The following is a 20,161-nucleotide window of genomic DNA, read 5'->3' as shown; positions in this document are numbered from 1 at the left end:
TCAAAACTAAATTTGATATTATCAGAGAAGGTACGTTATTTTTTACCATAATATATATATATAGAGAGAGAGTTGAGATAGAATACTATCGATAGTAAACAAGCTTTATTACCACCCATTTATTTTCGATGATGGAGCCTCCCAATCGACGATCGGTATCGTTAAACATGATCTATACCAGTTGAAGTGTTTAGAAATCAAATTTCATACATTTTCGATATTGTTCTCTTATCCATCGAGTGGACACAAAAATGAACGGCTGAAAATGAATATTCTTTAAAAAATGATAATAGGAGTCTTGTAATCAAGATCAAGAGTATAGATCTTGTTTTAAATAGTTTAAAGAATTTTCTAACAAAAATTCAATTGATTTGGATTTCTTTACGCCGTTAAACGAGAAAACGCCTCGTATCGACCATTAAAATTACAAATTTTGAAACCTTTTGATCATTAGGCAAATGATGTCGAAAAGATTTGAAATTTGATTTCTAAACACTTCAATTGGTATAGATCATGTTCAACGGTGCCGATCATCGATTTAGAGGCTCCATCATCGAAAACAAATGGATGGCAACGGAGCCTATTTGCTATCGATAGTATTCTAGCTCAACTATATATATATATATATATATATATATATAGAGTCCAGCTACCATACTTTTATGAGTCCGATCGCCCTCGTAGTCATAAGTTGTTTTCGATAATAAAGCTTCCGAATCGACGATCCACACCATTAAAAGTTATCTAGAGTATTTAAAACTTCTAGAAATCAAATTTTATAATTTTCGATAATATTTACCTTATGATCAAAGGCTCACAAAATTGATAATTTTTAATAGCCGGTTTGAGATATTTGCTAGTTTAACGGTGAAAAAGAATCAGAATAGATTGAATTTTTGATAGAAAATTCTACTCACTACCTAAATAAAGATTAATAACTCCGATCTTAAATTGAAGAATCCAATCATTCATTTTTAGAATGTCGTTCGATTTTAACCATTCATTTTACACCCGCTTGATGGACTTTATAATGATTTAGAAAAATTACGAAATTTATTTTCTAGAAGTTTCAAATACTCTAGATCATGTTTAACGCTGTGGATCGTCGATTCGAAAAGCCCAACATCGAAAACAACTTATAAGTATGAAGTGACCGACCGTCCCTAGAGCAAGTGGTAAAGGGCTTGATGATTGATACCCGAGACCCAAATTCGAATCCTAGTTGATTCACATTTCTAGCTAAGTTTATTTCTAAATAAAATAAACGAAGCGGGTAGCGTGCTATCTATCTCTCAAAAAAACTTATGAGTACAAAGTGCTCCCTACTCTATATATATATATATATATATATATATATTTATTTATTTATTTTGACAATATCAAAATTAGTTTTGAAAAATATCGGTTCTTTTGAAATAATGACAAAATAAATATTTTTACTTTTCATACAAGATAATCAGATTTTAATTTGCTGTGACTATTTTTACTTAAAATACTTGTCATAGAAAATATTTTCTACCACACCATAATAAAAAGAAAAAAAATGTAAATTTTAGTTTACTTGATAAAATTGCAATTTACTATATAAACTAGATAATATAAAAAACTAGCAATAACTTTATACAAGCTCCCTTATAATCCAAACCAAACTAATATTTCGGTAATCGTATATTAATTTTTTTATAAATAAAATGGCCAATTTATCCTTTTTTATACCTTCGTCTGGTTGAATTTAGTACATAATTAACAAATAGAATTATACAAAAAAAAATTACAATTTATGCGGTAAATTTTTAATTTTTTAAATTGCATACGGCAAGTTACAATGCACGGGAAATTTTTGGAGTATAGTTTAGAAAAGAAGATGGTCTACGGATGACGTGGTGAGCTAGGTGTAGGCAAATATTTATCGGTGGCGATTATTAGTAATATTATCCATTCATCCACCGCCACGTAGCAACTAACCTGACCATCTTTGTCTCTCACCACGTGTCGATATTTTATTGGTGTACACCTCCCCAGTGCACTATATATAATTCAATTCGTCGCGTCCCGAACAAAACCCTTCCCGTTTTTTTTCCTTTTTGGTTTCTCTCTATCTCTATTATATATATATTGCTTGGTTTCGAAGAGATCGCCTTTCGCTTTCGACTCCTCCGCTAAATCTCCTCGTAGGAGTGGAGTGGTTGCTTCGATCGCAAGTAATTTGTGTTCCTCTTTTCCTATTTGTTGTGTTTTTTGTGGATTTCTTGTTCTTTTTTTCCCGAAAAGTAAGGGTCTTTCCGATGATTTAGGATTTCTTGGGCTTCTTGGGCTTCTTGGTGGTGAAATTTGCTTAATTTGAATGCGATTTTTGCGTGGTTTTATGTATTTTGCTAATTTGGATGATGGTTCGATGCAACGATCCAAAATTCGTATAATTTTTGGGGTATAATCGATAGGATTAGTAGAATTGCTCATTTTGTTATGCCCAAATGTTCACGAAGAAACTTAGGGTTACGAAGTTCCAATTTTGGGGTATTTACTTGGATATGATTAGTTAGGGCTTTTGTATTCTCAGGATACGATGATCGTAATAGCAACAGAGGAAATTATGTGTCGTTTATGTGAAATTTGTTCTCAAGATTATGATTTGCACATGGTGGATATAATTTTACCACATTAGTTTAAGATCCATGCGAAAGAAACTCTGAAGATAATTGTTACAAAAAGTAAGCATCTCCATTTCCCACCTAAGTAAATATGTATATATGATTTGTTCTCTAACTATGACTATTTGGCATTTGAATCGACGTCTGTTGCCGCACATTTCCTATTTTTATTTTACATGAAATACGTTTCACGTGCTGCTTTTGTATAAATAACTATTCAAAGAACGGCCGCATACTGATTATCGCTCATTTTGACATAAAGAATCCGTGTTCAATAATCTTGATGAGGATATTCATAGATCTGACCTGGTATTCTTCAAGGAGGTTACAAAGTAAAAATTGATGATTATGTGTGAGCAAGATCCCGATCTTGTCCGGTGGGGTCTCCATCTTCTTCAAGGGGACCCATCTGCCGATTCTGTGGATTGTGGGAGCACAAGTCAAATTGATGTCAGTATATACAACGGAGATTACACCGGTGAAAGTAAACATGGAACAGATCACTCTGTAGTGGAGAACGATGAGATTATTGCACATGTTTACCAGGAAGAACTTTCTCAGGTTGCATTCGCTGAAGCATCTGGATATTCACATGCAGATCAACAACAACTGCATGCATCCATTCTCATGCAAGATTGGTCTGGCCCACCTATGAGTCAGCTAGTTTCGGGTATATATTATTTGGGTTTTCTTTTGTACCATAGCCGTTTTATTCCTCTCCTGCAATTCTTTTAATTCGGCCATCTTATTTACGGTGCATAGTGGAAGGTGGGGAAGATATGGGAACCACCAGTTCTTGTTCAAGTCCTGGTGAAAAGTCGCATGATGACAATACAGTGTTTATAGAGCTCACGGATGACTTTTCTGCTTTAGATGGTGAAGTAGGCAAAAGATTCGATCGACTAGTTCCTATTGCTGTAAGTTCCGAGCTTTTGGAGTTTCATTATCTTCTTTTTTCGTTTGAAAGATGACTTCTTCTCTAGCTACATTTCATCTGGATGAAGTGTGGATTTCCATAGTAATTAATGATTAAAAGCTAATAAGGTGCCGTTAATTTTTATGAGTTTCCATCAATTGACTAAACCAACTCAAATCAAAGCAAAAACAAAAAAGTGTGGGGGCCTACTTCAAAATGACCTATAGTTGAGGTTGAGACCTGAGGGAATCTCCATGTGTGTTTACTTAAAATAAAAAAGAAACAAAAAAGTCTCTGGGACTGAGAAGATGGTTGACTTGAAGAGTGGATCCTGAATAATTTCTTCATTCCCTCATGAAGTTTTAATTGAACGTCCTATAAAATTGTTATAGATGATTCATGTTTTATATTAAGTAAAGATACTCGTTAAAACTTAATGCCTAATAGTTGGCAACCTTACCTATCAATTTGCAACTTGAAGATGCATCTTTTGTAGAAAATAGTGTAGCACCTAATTGCACATAAAATGTTAAATGCAACTTGCTAAAGTGAATAAATTGTAGCATGGTATTGGTTTAAGAGGTCTAGAAAGAAGATTTTTAGAAAGAAGATTCTTGCTGAACAGATCACTATGTAACTCATATCTGTCATAGTCTCATGCCAGTATTTTGTTCCTTTTTAAGTATCTGTTACTAGCTGATCTTCTAGGATCAAACTTTACATTAAACTGAATTTTCAGTAGTACCTTTGTACGTGGTTTTAAGTTTTGTTCAACTTACGAAGGTCTTTGTATGCTCACTTGTCATTATTGTCTTGGCATAACAAAATTTATCTGGATAGGAGGTTTAACTCATCATATTTTGAGATTTTCTGTGTAGCCATTATCTTTATCTTGGGCATTATAATATAACTGATCTAGTCATTTGGAGGTAGCGTAGTGATGTACATGCAATTTTTTTAAAAAATTTCTTTCTGATTGTTTGCAATACAGCACGTTCCTAGGATAAATGGAGAAATTCCTTCTGTTGATGAAGCCACTTCAGATCACCAAAGGCTTCTTGGAAGGTAATGCTGAATTAATAGATATTCTATCTCCTTGTAAGACTGTATTCTTTATCTTAAATTGTCATAGATGATATTAATTATAATGCCAATATTAGACCTAATCGATTTAATGTATCTGTAAGTAATTATCTGAACCTAATAAATCAATAATAGTATTCTAAAAGTTGGTAATAATAGGCTGATTTTGAATTTAGTTTTTGTAGCAAATAAACTGAAGCTACACAAATCATAAATGCCTAATGTCAGTAAAAGAGGTATATCAAAAATATGTTTATGAGACTGTAAGTGATTCTGTCTTGTAATTTATCCAAATATCTTTTTAAGTACAGGGCACTTAATAACTACACCTTTGTAATAAAAAATTGACTAGAAGGTATATAAAATAAATGTATCAAAAGTATTTTCGAAATACTAAAGGTCAAAAGACAAGGGCTGGTAAAGAGAATCATGTAATTTATCATTAAGCAATATGTATTTTTAGGCTACTGATAAATTGAGTTTGTTGTTACTGCATATTTGTATCATAAGTGAATTGTCCACCGGGCAAGTCGGGTAGTATTTGCGATGTTGAAGTAATTCTTTGATCATCATAAGTTAAGACAGACTTATCCCACTTGGTTTTAGGGAGAGCTTAGTTAATTCATCGTGACAGTGCCATGGCCACCATTAATTACTTAATTATGGCGGTGCTTGCATCTGGTTGTTAATATTGGTGATTGAAGATGACTCATATATCTATAGCTATTCAGCGCCTTTGTGTCTGTAATCATTTTTCTGCCTATTTATGGTGAATCTATTGTTTGTGTAGGTTGCAGTTATATGATTTGGTTGAACGTAAGGTTCAGGGAGATGGTAATTGCCAGGTCAGTTAACTTTATTTTCTATTAATAAGACTGAAAGCATAAAACAATAGTTTATGCTCCATAATTATCTATCCAATAACATATACACTTTACATGACGAGCTAAAGCTAATTCGAAAACCATCGAAGTAGATGGGACATGTACTGAAAAAGCATCATAATGATATTATCGGTTTGCTCTGTTGGTGTTTTCCTATATTTCTTTCAAGTTTTTTGATATCGTCAGTTTCTCTTTCCTGAATTCTTTATCTTTCCAGTTCAGAGCGCTGTCAGATCAGTTTTACCGTACTACTGAACACCATGATTTTGTGAGGCAGCAAGTTGTCAATCAGGTTGGCTCGTTAGGCAATGTTGTACTTCATACATTTAATTTGACCTATTATTCTTTAATTGTATGGCATTTTCCCTTTATTTCCTAGCCGTCGTAATACTATTATTTTGGTTTAGAGTGTTGCGATTTTGCATCTTGATTTGGTGGTCTTCTTCTCTTACAATTGATCCTCAGCTAAAGTCTCACCGAGAGATGTATGAAGGATATGTTCCTATGGCCTATGATGACTATCTGGAAAAGATGTCCAAGTGAGTTATAATACTTTTTTGTTTTTTAACTGATGATGCTGTTTGCTAACAGCTTATGAAGTAATGCTTCCATTTTAACCATGTTGCACTGACAAGCAGGAGTGGTGAATGGGGTGATCACGTCACATTACAAGCTGCTGCTGACTCGGTAGGTCCACTGTATTTTCCTATTACATTGTTTCTTTTAACTTCGTCAACTTTTCATTTCGTTATAATAAGAATTTTATTCTTGTCCAGAAATTTTGTTATATACGTCTGCGTTGTGGTTGATATGGGGGGGGTTATTTGCGTAGTCATCGCCATTAAAGGATTCTTTTTGAAAAGTTGGTTCAAATGCTGAGCCTTTGAACCACTAATAAAAGCATCTTTGTCGACTGATGATTTATGAGTATAATTGGTTTATTGTAATGAAGACTATTTGTATAGCAGCCATCTGAGTAGCCTAATAGTAGGTGAAGGACAGGCTTTGGTGTTCTAAAGGAAAGGTAGGTACTGTGACTTTTATATTGTTTTGGTACTATTGAAATGGGGCCTAACAGACTGAAACATTTCTCTTTGCTACTTATCGTGATGGAGAAAATCTATATCCATTTGATATTTATAGAAAGATTCCTTTTTAACCCATGTGTTATGGCTAAGTAGACCACATTCATTATCCATACTAAAAAAAAAAAGAAAACCTACGTTTGCTTGTAGTTGCAGACCATATATGATTATAACATTACTACATTGGGATAGGTTCTTTATCTTGCTATACAAGGTTTTGGGACTTGTCCCAATTATTTTCTGCATGCACTGAGTTCTCACTAACTGTATTTATCTAGTTTTAGTTCTCTTTGTTTAGCTTTTCAAGGTAATGGTGCTTTTTAGCTATGTTCTCCGTATTTCTTTAACCATATTTCAGACCAACATAGATACACCGTCGCTAGTGCACACTGTTTACTTGTGTCTTTTAGTACATTTCTTCAACTTGTGGTTTTCTTGTGGTTTTGTGCTGTCATACACAGTTCTTCTGCTTGTAGGATACAACAGAGATGTAGTGGTGCATGCGATCTGTATTAGTTTGTGTTTATCTTAACAACACGAGAAATTTATTATGGCCAACTAAAGTTTAGAGATTTTATTAGCGTTGGCAAAAGGTTGCTCTATGCTGTAATATTAGAACATTCCTCTCACCGTATCAAATGCTTTTTGTTCCAAAACATGGTATATCTAGAAAATTCATTATTTATTTTCAAATAGATTCATGAGTTACTAGGCTTTTGTACATTTTTAAGGACTTTTATGCTTTCAATATGTCCTAATATTTGTGCTGATTTTGTACAAAAATTCACGTTTGCAGTATGGCGTCAAGATTTTCATCCTTACATCATTCAGGGATACATGCTACATTGAAATACTGCCTGATGTTCAGAAGTCTAAACGAGGTATCTATGTTATCTTTGGTTACTTGATTAAATAAAAGATTTCAATCAGTAAGTTGATTTTTGCATTGGATAGTAGTGTTTCTTTCCATATATGGTGTCCGATTTTAGAATCTTTACTGCCCCTTTGGTAGTGGGCAACCCATTGGAAGGACTTAGAGAATTGTGCTGAAAAGTGCTCATGCCCAACCACATCAACGATTTTGAAATCTGGTCTGCTTTTTAAATAACAGGAAGCATTTGTTTTTGCATTACATTCAACTCTTCTACTTAAGAGCTTCTAAGCTCAACTGTGAGTAGTCATGGCTGTCTTGTGAGGCCAATGTATGTGTGTAAATTTTCATAACACACAGAATTTGTACGAGTTTACGGCGAGTCTTGTATTCTTCTGTGAAGTCAATAATGCTTGTAATTACATGAAAATTTTGATTCATATGTAGCTGTTTCTATTGTCATTTATAATTTATTATCTTATTGAAGTTTGGAAGATACATGTTATGGCACTTTTTATACATTTTGGTAGTTCCATAACTTGTATTATCTTGCTCTTTTCCAGTGATATTCTTGAGTTTCTGGGCTGAGGTGCACTACAACTCAATATATCCAGAAGGAGGTAACGCCGTCTTTTGTCTTGTCTTGCTCTTTTTTTTCTTTTTTTTTTCCTCCCTTAAACTCTCAGTTATAAACCAGAACATACTACCTCTCCGAAGTCATTCACTTTTCAAGAATCTATATATAGCTGGGCACAAATCTGACTTTGAGGGATTCATTTGGACTTCTTACCAAAATCATGGGATTAATTTTTATTCTGCTGTTATCTGTTCATCTACTTCAATTCCTAATCCAAACTATCATAATCAATGAAGACTGTTATATAGTTTATGCCTATTTCCTAGTTCTTTCTGATTGCCGACGTAAAAAGTTGTGGCTGTCTTGGTAATTCTATCTCCGAATATTCGGGCTTTATATCATAACAAAAAGTTTGTGCTTGTTTTTACTCTGAAAAGCAGTTGTTTAGGTACCAGGCTTGATTAGAAGTGCAGTGTATAGGATTGGATTCATCATTCATATTAACAAATTAAATTTTCCTTTGTTGACAAATTTTATCTTTTATATACTTGAAGTAACTTAACATGCTCAGATTGCATCCTTTTCTCCAAACCTCAACAAATCCTCTCTTATATCCTCTTGTCATTGCATGAGAATGAACTTGCAGTAAAATAGCCTATACAAACAGTAACGTTTACGCCTTTGTCTCTCTTTTGAGAACCAGTTTGGTTGATTAACCCTGTATATTTGTGCCTGTGCAGAATTACCAACATCAGAAACAGGAACGAAGAATAAAAAAAGGTGGTGGCACTTTGTTTTCAATCATTAGGGAATATCGGGGTTCTCTTCTGGTGGAATTTTTCCGTATTACTTGATTTTTTTTTTCTTTTTTCATTTTACATAATTGTTTCCCAGGGACGGCCCTTCCGAAGAGATCTGGTCTTGTAACTCAATGTGATTTGTGAAAAGCTCATGGCAGGAGATGACGCATTTTCATCCATCCATTTGGTGCTCTTCTAGTCCCCTACTAACAAACATTGTTATAGTTCTTTTTTTTTTTTCCTTTTTCTTTCTTTCTTGTATAGTAGCAATAGCAATTAACATCACAGGGTTATGATGTTTCATTCATTCCTCAGTACAGCGAGATGAATAGAAAATTTTTGTTTGTAAATGGAGTGTTAGGGCTTTAGATCGATTTGATTCATTATTATTATTATTATTATTATTATTCATAGCGACCGCAATCTCTCGAGAGACTTTTGTTATTCATCTATGGGTTGCATTTGAATCTGGTAATTTTTCGTGACCATTTTGAGCATTTTGTACAGTCGAGGGACCATTTTGAGCATTATAGAATTCAAAAATGAAGTGCTTTCGTCTTTTGCTGATTTTCGGTAGAAAACGAACAATCAAGCTGCATAAATTTATTTATTTATTTATTTTTTTTCTTACCAATCAAACATACAAAAAGTTAAACTTCTTTTCCACTATTTTTTTTTTAACAAGAAAATTATTTGTTACCATTTTACTTCAAAACAAACACTCCTTTAAATGATGCTGCTAAAAGTACACCACTCATTATGTATCTGCGCACGAAGTATGAACACTTAATGCGATCAGTGGCTCTGAAACTTTGACACTGACGCGTTCAAATGTTCAATAGCCATCAAACTGTTGGCTTCATGTAGTGAAGTTGATAATGGCCAACATCTGGGCATAAATTTATTAAGCTATGACTCTATATATGATGATTGATCATCACTGAAAAAATATTTATAGGACCAGGTAGTAAGCGATGGTACACTCGAGTGGGTCCATTCATTCACGAGTGCCTCAAAAGGTTAATATATAGACCCCCCCNCCCCCCCCCACTGGGTAAAAATTGTAAACAAGAGTACGTACGTAGTGAAGTGTTAATTGCCACGGTCAAAGTTATATATATATATGTATATGGACCACCAAAACACGGAATGTACTGTGAAATTAAGCAAAGTTTTTATGCGAGATCCAGAGAATTACTTCATCCATGTTGAGTTTTCCTTGCATGGGAGATGATCATCAATATATTGTTAAGCTCTTGTGAAATGGTACTCGTGTTCGTATAAATATTTTAGTTGTATAATCTTTATGGTTCAGATTCTACTCTTATTTACAGTTGGAAGAGAGCTTAGCATTGCGCATTAATGTTAGCTTTTGAAGGGCATTGTGATTCAGATTAATATTTGATGGCTTTGAGAAGTTATTATCGATGCGCTCTATAATAATTCAATCACTATCTAATAATTTGTTTCGTCACGCTAGGTCATGACTAGCTAAAACCCTATTGGAATCCCAATAATTTGGCAGAAGATTACAAAGTAGTATTTGAAGTTTTCTCTAAAGTAAAATCAGAATTTTAAAGATGAGATAAAAGTTGTCCAAAAAATACTTACAACAAATTTGCTAAATCTAGTAACATTAATTAACCAAAAACAAGCATATATAATAACCAAATACAGTAACTTTCTCTGCCAATATATAATTAGTACATCCCTCTTATATATATGTCAAATGATCTAAAAATTCACATCAACTTCCGTACCTTTTTACCTACTTGATTGTGCATATCCTTTTAGGACACTTTCTCTCGACATAGGCCCAGATAATGAATGGTCCACCTCTTTTCTCTTTTTTTTTTCTTTCTTTTTTTTTTTTGCCCCCTTTAGGCTAGTATCTAGGGTTTCCTTTTCTTTTCCTGTTGAGAGAGATGGTCCACAATGAAGGTGACAAGCATAGTGTTTATTATTGCATGATGTACGTAAACTTAGGTCCACCTGCGTCACCACCACTGCTGGTGACTGCTAGTTGCAAAAAGAAAAGCTCTTGGCATGTTCTACCAACTTGATCTTTTGTGGGCATCACCATCTCCCATCACCTGCTCGTTTTAAAGATCTTCTCTCTTTTGGTCCCTTCTCATCACAAGATCTAGTGCAATATATATATATATATATATATATGTACACTCACAAACACATGCCCCCACTAAGCTACTTTTAGTACAGTTAAGAGAGGTTTAATTTTCTTCAAAAAAAAAAAAAAAAGTTTCTACACTTTCCTTTTGCGTAAATGTCTTGTACATGAAGGCCCTGCTTGGATGGACGATTATCTTGTTTTCGCATGTACCTCTTCGATTTACTCAAAACACATATATTATTTGGTTAGATAAAGAGTGTGATCAAATATCTAAAATAGATATATTCAGACTTTAATTTATTTTTTGGGAATAACATATCCTATCCGATCAAAACATAGATGTCAAAACATCTTAAGAAGGAAAAAAAAAAGAAGAAGATCAAACTCCTTACTTCCAATTACACAACACATCCAAACAGCGCCCAAACATGCGAAAGAGGGTCTCACATTCCTCGTTAGGGTTGACATGTCCTAATCGCGCTTCTAAAATACGTACATTCTCAATACTTTATGCCGCATGTATTTCAATAGATGTAATGTAACCTTGATTTATGTATCAGAGGTGATGGTTTGAAAATTCTACGAAATCGTATCGTTTACTGCAGTGGAGTTGATTTTTTTTTTCTTTTACAAATGACTTTTGTGGACATTATGAATACTCGGAAAGGAGTCATGGGTAGAAGAAAGGGCTCAAGATTAGGGCATGAGTGCGTAGGATTAGCGCGCACATGAATATATGCTAGGATTAGGCTCGAGGGTGTAAATTAGTGCGCTCCCTTGAGTGATTCAATGAAAAATTTGGAGAGTAGTGAGTAATATTTACTACAGTATAGCTGCAGCTAGTTCACATGAGATGGAGGAGAATTTTGTTTCACTAATCCATATAAGAGCAATAATTCTATATATATATATATATATATATATATATATATATATATATATATATATATATATATATATTGAACAATAATTTAAAGAGTAATGGACTCATGTATATACATAACAATGGAAAAAAAAACAAATGTACAAATTAATTGAAACTTTTAAATTCAATGAGTGAAAGTGATGTATCATCATACCTTTGATTTGTGCGGGCTAGAACTACTTCCATTGTCACCCTGCACTTCTTTACCTGGTGAAAATTCTCATGCCATGCCATAAAAACTTTGTATATATCTAGTGTTTCTTTTTTTCTTCGGAGCACCCACATATGGTATATATAAGGATGATCAAATCAAACACCTCTCACCATAGTAGTTGTTACAACAAATTTACAACTTTATGAGGCATGTATTTTTGTTATATTTTGATAACCTGAAAATAAGCATCCAAACATTAATTAACCTTATGCAAATATAAACACTATTTCTAAGCAACAATAAAAATACTCCGAGAATCCGATCACGCCCTCGGTATGTGTTATTATTTTTCTTTTACATTACTATGTAATTCATCTCTTCAATCCTTAGACACTGCAAGAGATTTAATCATCATTTAGGTTACATTGGCCTGTTTAGATGTTATATATTTTTTTTTCTTCTAGAAACTCCTAGGACAACAATTTAGCATATAAATTTTGAGAGTTGAAAAGAAATTAACATGTTTTGTTGCTTATGCTTTCTAGTTAGAGTGCTTAATTAGGAAAAGAGTGCAGGAATGGCATTTAATTGTTACCCAAGTCAAAAAACATACAAATTATGAACAAATATATATGGTGATTAATTTCATTTTTCCACTTAATTTGGAGACTGACATGTAATTGCTTTATATCTCCTCTGATATTCGCCTTTAATTAAAGATTGTGGCTAGATATCTGTTAATCCTATATATCAATTGGATAAACAAGTTTTTTGAAGCATAATCTTAACAATACATGCATGCACAAATAACCTAATAATGACAAAGTACTGCATCAAAACAGAAAAACAGAAGAAAAAAAAAAGTAGAAAAAGAAAGTTTTTTTTTGGGACTTTCATAAAGGAAAATAATTCCATAGAACTAGCTGTTGTTATGTTGCTGACATAATTAGTAAAGAGCAACTATTTCAGCACAAGAGAAATCAAATAATTCTTGCTGCAAATGCAAAATAATTCAAAAAAAAAAAAAAATCAAAACCTTGTTACGTACTCATCTCACTGTTTAACTCCTAAATAATGGAGCTGTATATCGAGCCAAAATTTGAATCATTTACAAATGTACAAGAACAATAGAACCAAGATAAGACCTTAGATATATATAACTATAAGCAGAAAACCACATAGAACTTTTACTCACAAAATGAAAAATCGTCCGTTGAGATAGATCGGAAATTTCGAGATTCATCAAAACAAGCATTAATCCAAATTGATATTAAAATGTTTTACCACATTGATCATTCACTACATCAGAACACTGAAATTTCAAAAATGCGTAACAAGAACCATCATCATATTGATCATACTCCTGAGATTGATGATAAAATGTTATATATCTATTACCAAATACTCGAATTATTGCACGAAATTCACATTACACAACCACATTTTATAGAAGAACAAACAGTTGTGTAGTAATCCATGCATGATTATTACTGCTTATCTATATATCCCATTAAAATTTTCTTTTATCTTTGATAAGCAAGGAAGCACATAATAAAATACCTAATAAAGAATTCAACATCATGTAATGCCCAGAAAGAATTTAAAAAATGAAAATTTTGTAAAAAAAAAAATAAAAGAAATAAAAACTTAATTACCTCAACAAAGAAACTGAGAGCTAACCTCATTGTTGTGAGGGCAAAGCATTTTCCCTGGTGTATATATAATAGTCGATTATTGCTGATGCAGCATCATCAAGATTCTCATGTAGAATTTGATCATGGATGGATCATGACCATGTGAATCTTGATGATGCCACATCCGCAATCTTCGACTGCTCCATTCATCCTGTATATATGTATATTTGCAGCACCATTGAAGAGAGAGAGAGAGAGAGAGAGAGAGAGAGAGAGAGAGGAGGGGGAGAAATGGAGAACCTAATGGAGAAGAGAATATTATTCCATGCACCTAGTGCATGCATTCGTACATCTGTGCACCGCCCGGTCATCTGATGTACGTCTATTACATCTTAGGGCTTGTTTGGCTAGGCTACATGGTGAAAACGAAAAGCACCGGATCGGCACTTTGGAAGTGCTCTTATGATACTGCATGCACTTCAAACGAATCGAAACCATATATATGTATACATATGACACGCATGCGATCACAGAAGCAGAGCCAAACAAACCCCCGATCTTTGACGACTCCATAGAAATACGGATGAACCAGGTGCACACAATAATCAGAGGGAAGGAGAAAGAACAAAACACATATATTATTAAATTTTGGATCAAATTAAACCTCCCCAAAGAAGAACAAGAGCAAGAGGGATCCAGCGAGACAACAACAAACAATTGAAAAAAAAAAATTAAAAAAAATAAATAAATTTTTTTAAAAAAAGAAACAATAAAAGCTCTAAGATTGATGCGCCATTAATTTCCCCAACCCGAAGAACACGAGCGCGAGACCGACATGGCGCGACGTGATTGGCTAGGCCGTACACGGCGGTGGTGCACGTGGGCCCCATCAGGGAGAGATCTAACCCTAGCAATCGTACGAAATATCAAATTGAACATAAAAGGTTCCTTTTTCTTTCCCCAAAAAATTTTGAGCGTGGTAATAACAAAAGAAAATAAAGGTAACAAAATTTGAAAACGAAAAATCCTATCACAAGATATGGGTTTTTCTCAAAGGATTACAAGGCTATCATAGAATAAGAATTTTTTTTAAAAAAAAGCAATAGAGAGAGAGAGAGAGAGAGAGATTAAGAGAGATTAAGAGGAAAGAGAGAGAAAGATCTATTACAAGAGGATGCATATGGTGGAAACAGAGCTTCAATTGTGAGGAGGATGAGCACAATAACTAACTATGATAGTGTGGGGAGAGCGAGAGAGAGAGAGAGAGAGAGAGAGAGAGAGAGAGAGAGAGGATGGGGAGAGAGAGAGTGTGGTTAGGTTGTATTTATACCAGTTGCTAGATAATCTATGTGGGGACTCACTTGGAAATAATTTATGATATGTATGTATACGTATTCTTAGTTGGTTGCTAAATAAATAACTTACCCCAAAATGACTCTCCTTCCTGTATCACATGTCAATAACAAGAAAATTTTTAAGTTTATCTCCAAAATTATCTCAAAATATTAAATATGGTCACTCGAGTTTCTCATACATATAATAGTTAATAAATTTTTATCGTTTCTCAAAATGTTATTTTACAAGACTTTTAGAACTTAAAAATGAGCTTCGAACAAAGTTCCCGTCTTATAATATATCAGAACTTTTAAAATGAACTTCTTTAATTATTAATGTCATTGGGGTTTGGATTTTGATCAAAGTTTATATCAAAAAGCAAAGACAAAACATATCGATGTACATTCAAATAATAAATAGGTCGACAAAGAGAGCCTCGTAAGAAATGAAAATAGTATCAATCTAAGTGATACAAATAAAATCACAAAATACTCACAAGAAAAACGTGCAATCATATATAGCATCTTTTGATCTTTTCTGAAAATAATTATCATTAATTGTCATGCATGTGTATAAAACTAATTTATTAAAAAAACATATTATAAATCTCGCAGTACAAAATTTTTTTGAAAAAAGAGAGTGCCATGACTTACACAAGTGATATAAATCTACTGTCTATTTTTGTCTACATTCTAGGTATATATTTAAAGCAATTTCCTTTTTATGGGAAAATTTTACCTCACAAGGAGGTAGTAAAAATGGTAAAATTTTCTCTGCAGTACAAATTAAATCAAGTGTAGCATATAGTGACCAGTGTACTATTGTTTTTAACGGTTACCCGTGCCCATGACTTTTCAACAGAACCCTAATGATCACAAATTTCCTAGTCAATACGCATGCAAATTAATTTCCTTTAGACCATTGTACATTTAGCATCATTCTCTTCCACCTAATCCTTTGATTTTGCCTGGAAATTTCACAAACTTTAACTTATTGTTTGAATGTTAAATTCCTAAAGTTAGGTGCTACAGTTAGGGTTTGGATTTTATGCATGCCCCACAGTGGAAATTCCTAGAACCAGGGCCCATGGCATCATTCAATTGATAGTCTAAAGTTTGAAAACTGTCCAAATTAAGGTGGTGGATCATTTTGAAATTAATTAAATAGAATGTTTCTGCGTATATGAATAATAACCAGGAAATTAAACATATTCTGTATGCCATTAATTATCACACTAATTACATATTAACACATCTCTCTAGCACAGTTAGTTTATTTAGGGCTTGTTTAGTTGGATGTACAGTTGAAATATTGTTCATTTCAACTATGCAATTGTAAGTATTGCAACGACAACTTTTTGTTTGTCGTTATGTAACTAAAAGTTATATTTACGAATCTTAATTATCATGTTATATTTGCGGTGTGAGATTATTTTACTCTTTGATCTATTTATCGATTGAATTTGGAGTTGTGATATCTGATCTAATACCACTTGCTCTGATCTTGTTGTACCGCCGAGTAAATATAAGTAAATAGTTTAGATTAGCTGCATATGTACAAGGCAAAAAAAATTCCTTTTTTTAAAAAAATGAAAAGTCAAATATTGGTCTTAAAGTGTAAGTTACATAAACAATAATTTATGCCTAAACTAATTATTTCAATATATTCCACTGTACTAAAGTATACATGAGATACATCTCCATTAATTCTATAATGAGTTGAATCTTGAACTAGTGTACAAACAAGATTAGGTTTAAGTGAAATAAACTCACCAAGTCACATGGGTACATAATGGATCATTATTGGATCATATAGTAAAAAAGATTCCCCTTCTACAATCCAATTACCATTCCCTATTTGCCGACTTTAATGGAATCACATGTTGACAAAGTCTCCATTTATTCTCATATTGTTCTTGAGCATCCTAAATCCCTAATGTGTACCAACTACTTGATTTCAACAAGATTCCACATCATAAATTAACCTTAAACAAAAACCCAAATTAACAATCCATTTCATAGTATATGATTTGGAGAGATCTAGTGCATGCTACACCTATAGTACTACTATCATTGACTTGACATAAGGAAATATAAGTGTAAGTGTGTAACTGGTGAAGGTACGTACTCCTTGATATATAGAGTAGATACTAAATATATAGTTCAACGAAATGTGTGTGATTATATTAGTATAGAACATTGTTAATTAGCTTTTAAGGACCATTTAACCGATCAATAACATAAAATAAATAGAGTAGAACATGAGAGTATCTTTGCAGGATTGCGATGCTTAGATTAAATATTGATGCTTTTTTCTGTTTATCAGATGTCGGCTTGCCTCCTCGGCCCGTCGAAGTCTCGTAGGGGCGGCAACTAATGCATTGATTACTCTTCCCGATTAGTTGATTAATGGCGATCACTGAGCACTTCATTTTCGATTCGATCTCCTATTTTATTTGATGTTGCTTCCCTAATGAAGACCACAATAGCAGGTCCCTCTCCTATATATATATAGAATCCGGCTGCTATACTATCGGTAGCACGGAGGCTTCCGTGCTACCAAGTTGTTTTCAATAATGCGACTTCCAAATCTACGATCGGCTCCGTTAGACTTGATCTACACTATTGAAAGTATTTGGAAACTAAATTTCAGAATTTTTCGACATCATTTGGCTAGTGATCAAAAGGTCTCAAAATTGACAATTTTAATGGTAGATGTGATGCATTTGTAAATTTAACGGTGTAAAACAATCCAAATCAGATGAAATTTTTATAGAAAATTCTTTTTACTATTCAAAGTAAGATCAGTACCTCTGATCTTAAATTCAAGTCTTCTATCATCATTTTTTATGAAATTCTTATTCTTCAAGGCCTGTTCATATTTGTAGACTACTAGTTTGATAGGTAATGACTACCGACAAAATTATGTAAATTTTATTTTTTCAAATATTTCATAATGTAAGATCAAAGTTTTTAAGGAGACCGATCGTCGATTTGAAAGCGGCATATTGAAAACACTTGTAGCACGGAGGCCTTTGCCGTGCTTACGATGTCTATACAGCATAGCGTCTACATATCATGTATAATATATATATATTAATAAATATTAATATATATAATTATATATATTATATATATGATTTTATTTGTTTCGATGATGGAGTCTCCAAATTGATGATCGGCACCGTTGAACATGATTATACATTTGAAATATTTAGAAATCAAATTTCATAACTTTTCGATATTGTTTTCTATCCATCAAGTGGACCAAAAATGAACGAGCTGAAAATGAATATTCTTAAAAAAATGATGAATAGAGTCTTGTAATAAAGATCAAGAGTATAGATCTTGTTTTAAATTAGTTTAAGAATTTTCTAACAAAATTAATTGATTTGAATATTTTTACGCCGTTAAACGAGAAACGCTTTATATCGACATTAAAATTACAAATTTTGAAACCCTTTGATAATTAGGCAATGATGTCGAAAAGATTTGAAATTTGATTTCTAAACAATTCAAGTGATATAGATATTTAACGGTGCGATCATCGATTTGAGAACTCTATCATCGAAAGTCAATGGTGGCAACGGAGCCCGTTTCTACCGATAGTATTCCAGCTCAACTCTATATATTATATATATATATATATATTATATATATATATATATAATTTATAATATGAATTAGGCTGGAATACTATTAATAGTAAAACGCTCTTTTGCTATACAGTTTTTAACCCTTGATGAAAAATTGTAGGGTGAGATGATATTAGTCGGTTAGAATTGAGTGGTTCTCTGGGGTTGAGTGGCCCACTGGGTTATAGTATTTAATTCCAATGGTTAGAAATAATCAAAAGAGTTGATCAAAAGGCTAAAAATTGTAGCAACAATGAAATTTTGCTACTATAGTAGCCCAGTCCAACCTCTCTCTCTCTCTCTCTCTCTCTCTCTCTCTCATCTCTCTCTTCTCTCTCTATAATAGTTATATATATATAGAATTATGCTACTATACTATCAATAGTACCAAGCCCTTAGTACTATTGAGTTTTTGGCCGTTGGATGAAAGGATGTGCGGTTAGGATGATAGTGGTCCCGATTAAATTGATAGTGGTCCTCTAGGATTGAGTGGGTGGTTGGTTTAATAGTATAATCTAACGGGTGAAAATGATCAAAGGATAGATCTAACGGTAGAAAACTCAATAGTACCAAGGGCTTGATACTATCAATAGTATAGTAGCCGGACTCTATATATATATATATATATATATATATATATAGTCTCAGTAACAGACCCTAACTATATATATCTATTTGAATCTGGAACTTCAGCACACAGAAAGAAATGAAGTTATTTTGTTTTCTGAGATATATGTATATATACCTTTCTAAAGTTATTTTATTCGATTAAATATACATACATATTACATATGTACATATACATATAGGGCGTGTTTGGTTCGCTTTTTTTCACCTTGGAATCAGAATCGGAATGGATGAATCCGTTTGTGGGTGTTTAGTACGCGGGAGTTCCATTCCGATTTCGATTCCCGAGTGGAATGGGAATCCCCCAATCACCTCTTTTTTCAATCCGGCCTAGGAGGCCAGATTGGAAGTTGAATCCGGACGGAATGGATATTTATTCGGATTAAATTTATTTTTTTAATTTTTTTAATTAAAATATGAGTTAAAATTTAAAAATTAAATATATATAATTTTAAATTTTAATTTGAACTTAAATTAAAAATTAAAATTTAATTAAGTATTTCGAATATAACTTATGAATTTGAATTTAAATTAAATTTTAATTTATATAAAGTTTTATTTAAATTTTATTTCAAACTTAAATTAAATTTATGAATTCAAATTAAAATTAAAATTGTAATTTTAAGTTTGAATTTGAATAAATCAAAATTTAGTTTCATATTTTGAATTATCCACTTAACTTCAAAGTTTAATTTTTTTTAAAAAAATAGATTTAAAATTTTGATATTATTTCAAAATTTTGATGTAAATTTTTAATATTTAATTTCAATTTAAATTAATATATTATAAAGATAATGTTAGTATATTAATTTGATTTACGTTTTTTTACATTCACCTGAACCAAACACTGACAA

At 32.6% G+C, this 20,161-nt stretch overlaps 1 protein-coding gene and 1 long non-coding RNA gene across 7 annotated transcripts; one reads left to right on the top strand and one right to left on the bottom strand.

Annotated features, from left to right (window-relative positions):
• LOC109715558 (OTU domain-containing protein 5-like) lies at nt 2,076-9,298 on the top strand. 6 transcript variants are annotated; one of them, XM_020240647.1, is made up of 12 exons: nt 2,076-2,201; nt 2,976-3,321; nt 3,414-3,568; nt 4,559-4,632; nt 5,441-5,495; nt 5,752-5,826; nt 6,000-6,073; nt 6,173-6,221; nt 7,416-7,500; nt 8,054-8,110; nt 8,808-8,847; nt 8,962-9,298. In XM_020240647.1, exons 2-12 carry the CDS (start codon nt 2,994-2,996, stop codon nt 9,002-9,004), a joined length of 1,035 nt encoding a protein of 344 aa, XP_020096236.1. In that variant the 5' UTR covers nt 2,076-2,201; nt 2,976-2,993; the 3' UTR covers nt 9,005-9,298. The 6 variants fall into 6 exon arrangements, with proteins under 6 accessions (XP_020096236.1, XP_020096235.1, XP_020096234.1 ...); XM_020240646.1 differs by having other exon boundaries at nt 2,973-3,321; XM_020240645.1 differs by having other exon boundaries at nt 2,951-3,321.
• On the bottom strand, nt 10,485-14,988 carry LOC109714916. The gene is made up of 2 exons (XR_002217453.1): nt 13,758-14,988; nt 10,485-12,312 (listed from the first exon to the last, which is right to left on the bottom strand). It is a non-coding gene; the product is annotated as an uncharacterized LOC109714916 (long non-coding RNA).

Source organism: Ananas comosus, linkage group 9 (genome assembly GCF_001540865.1).
Source record: "Ananas comosus cultivar F153 linkage group 9, ASM154086v1, whole genome shotgun sequence".
NCBI lineage: Eukaryota > Viridiplantae > Streptophyta > Magnoliopsida > Poales > Bromeliaceae > Ananas > Ananas comosus.
The sequence above is the reverse complement of the archived record's forward strand: the minus strand, read 5'-3'. Positions and strand labels throughout refer to the sequence as shown.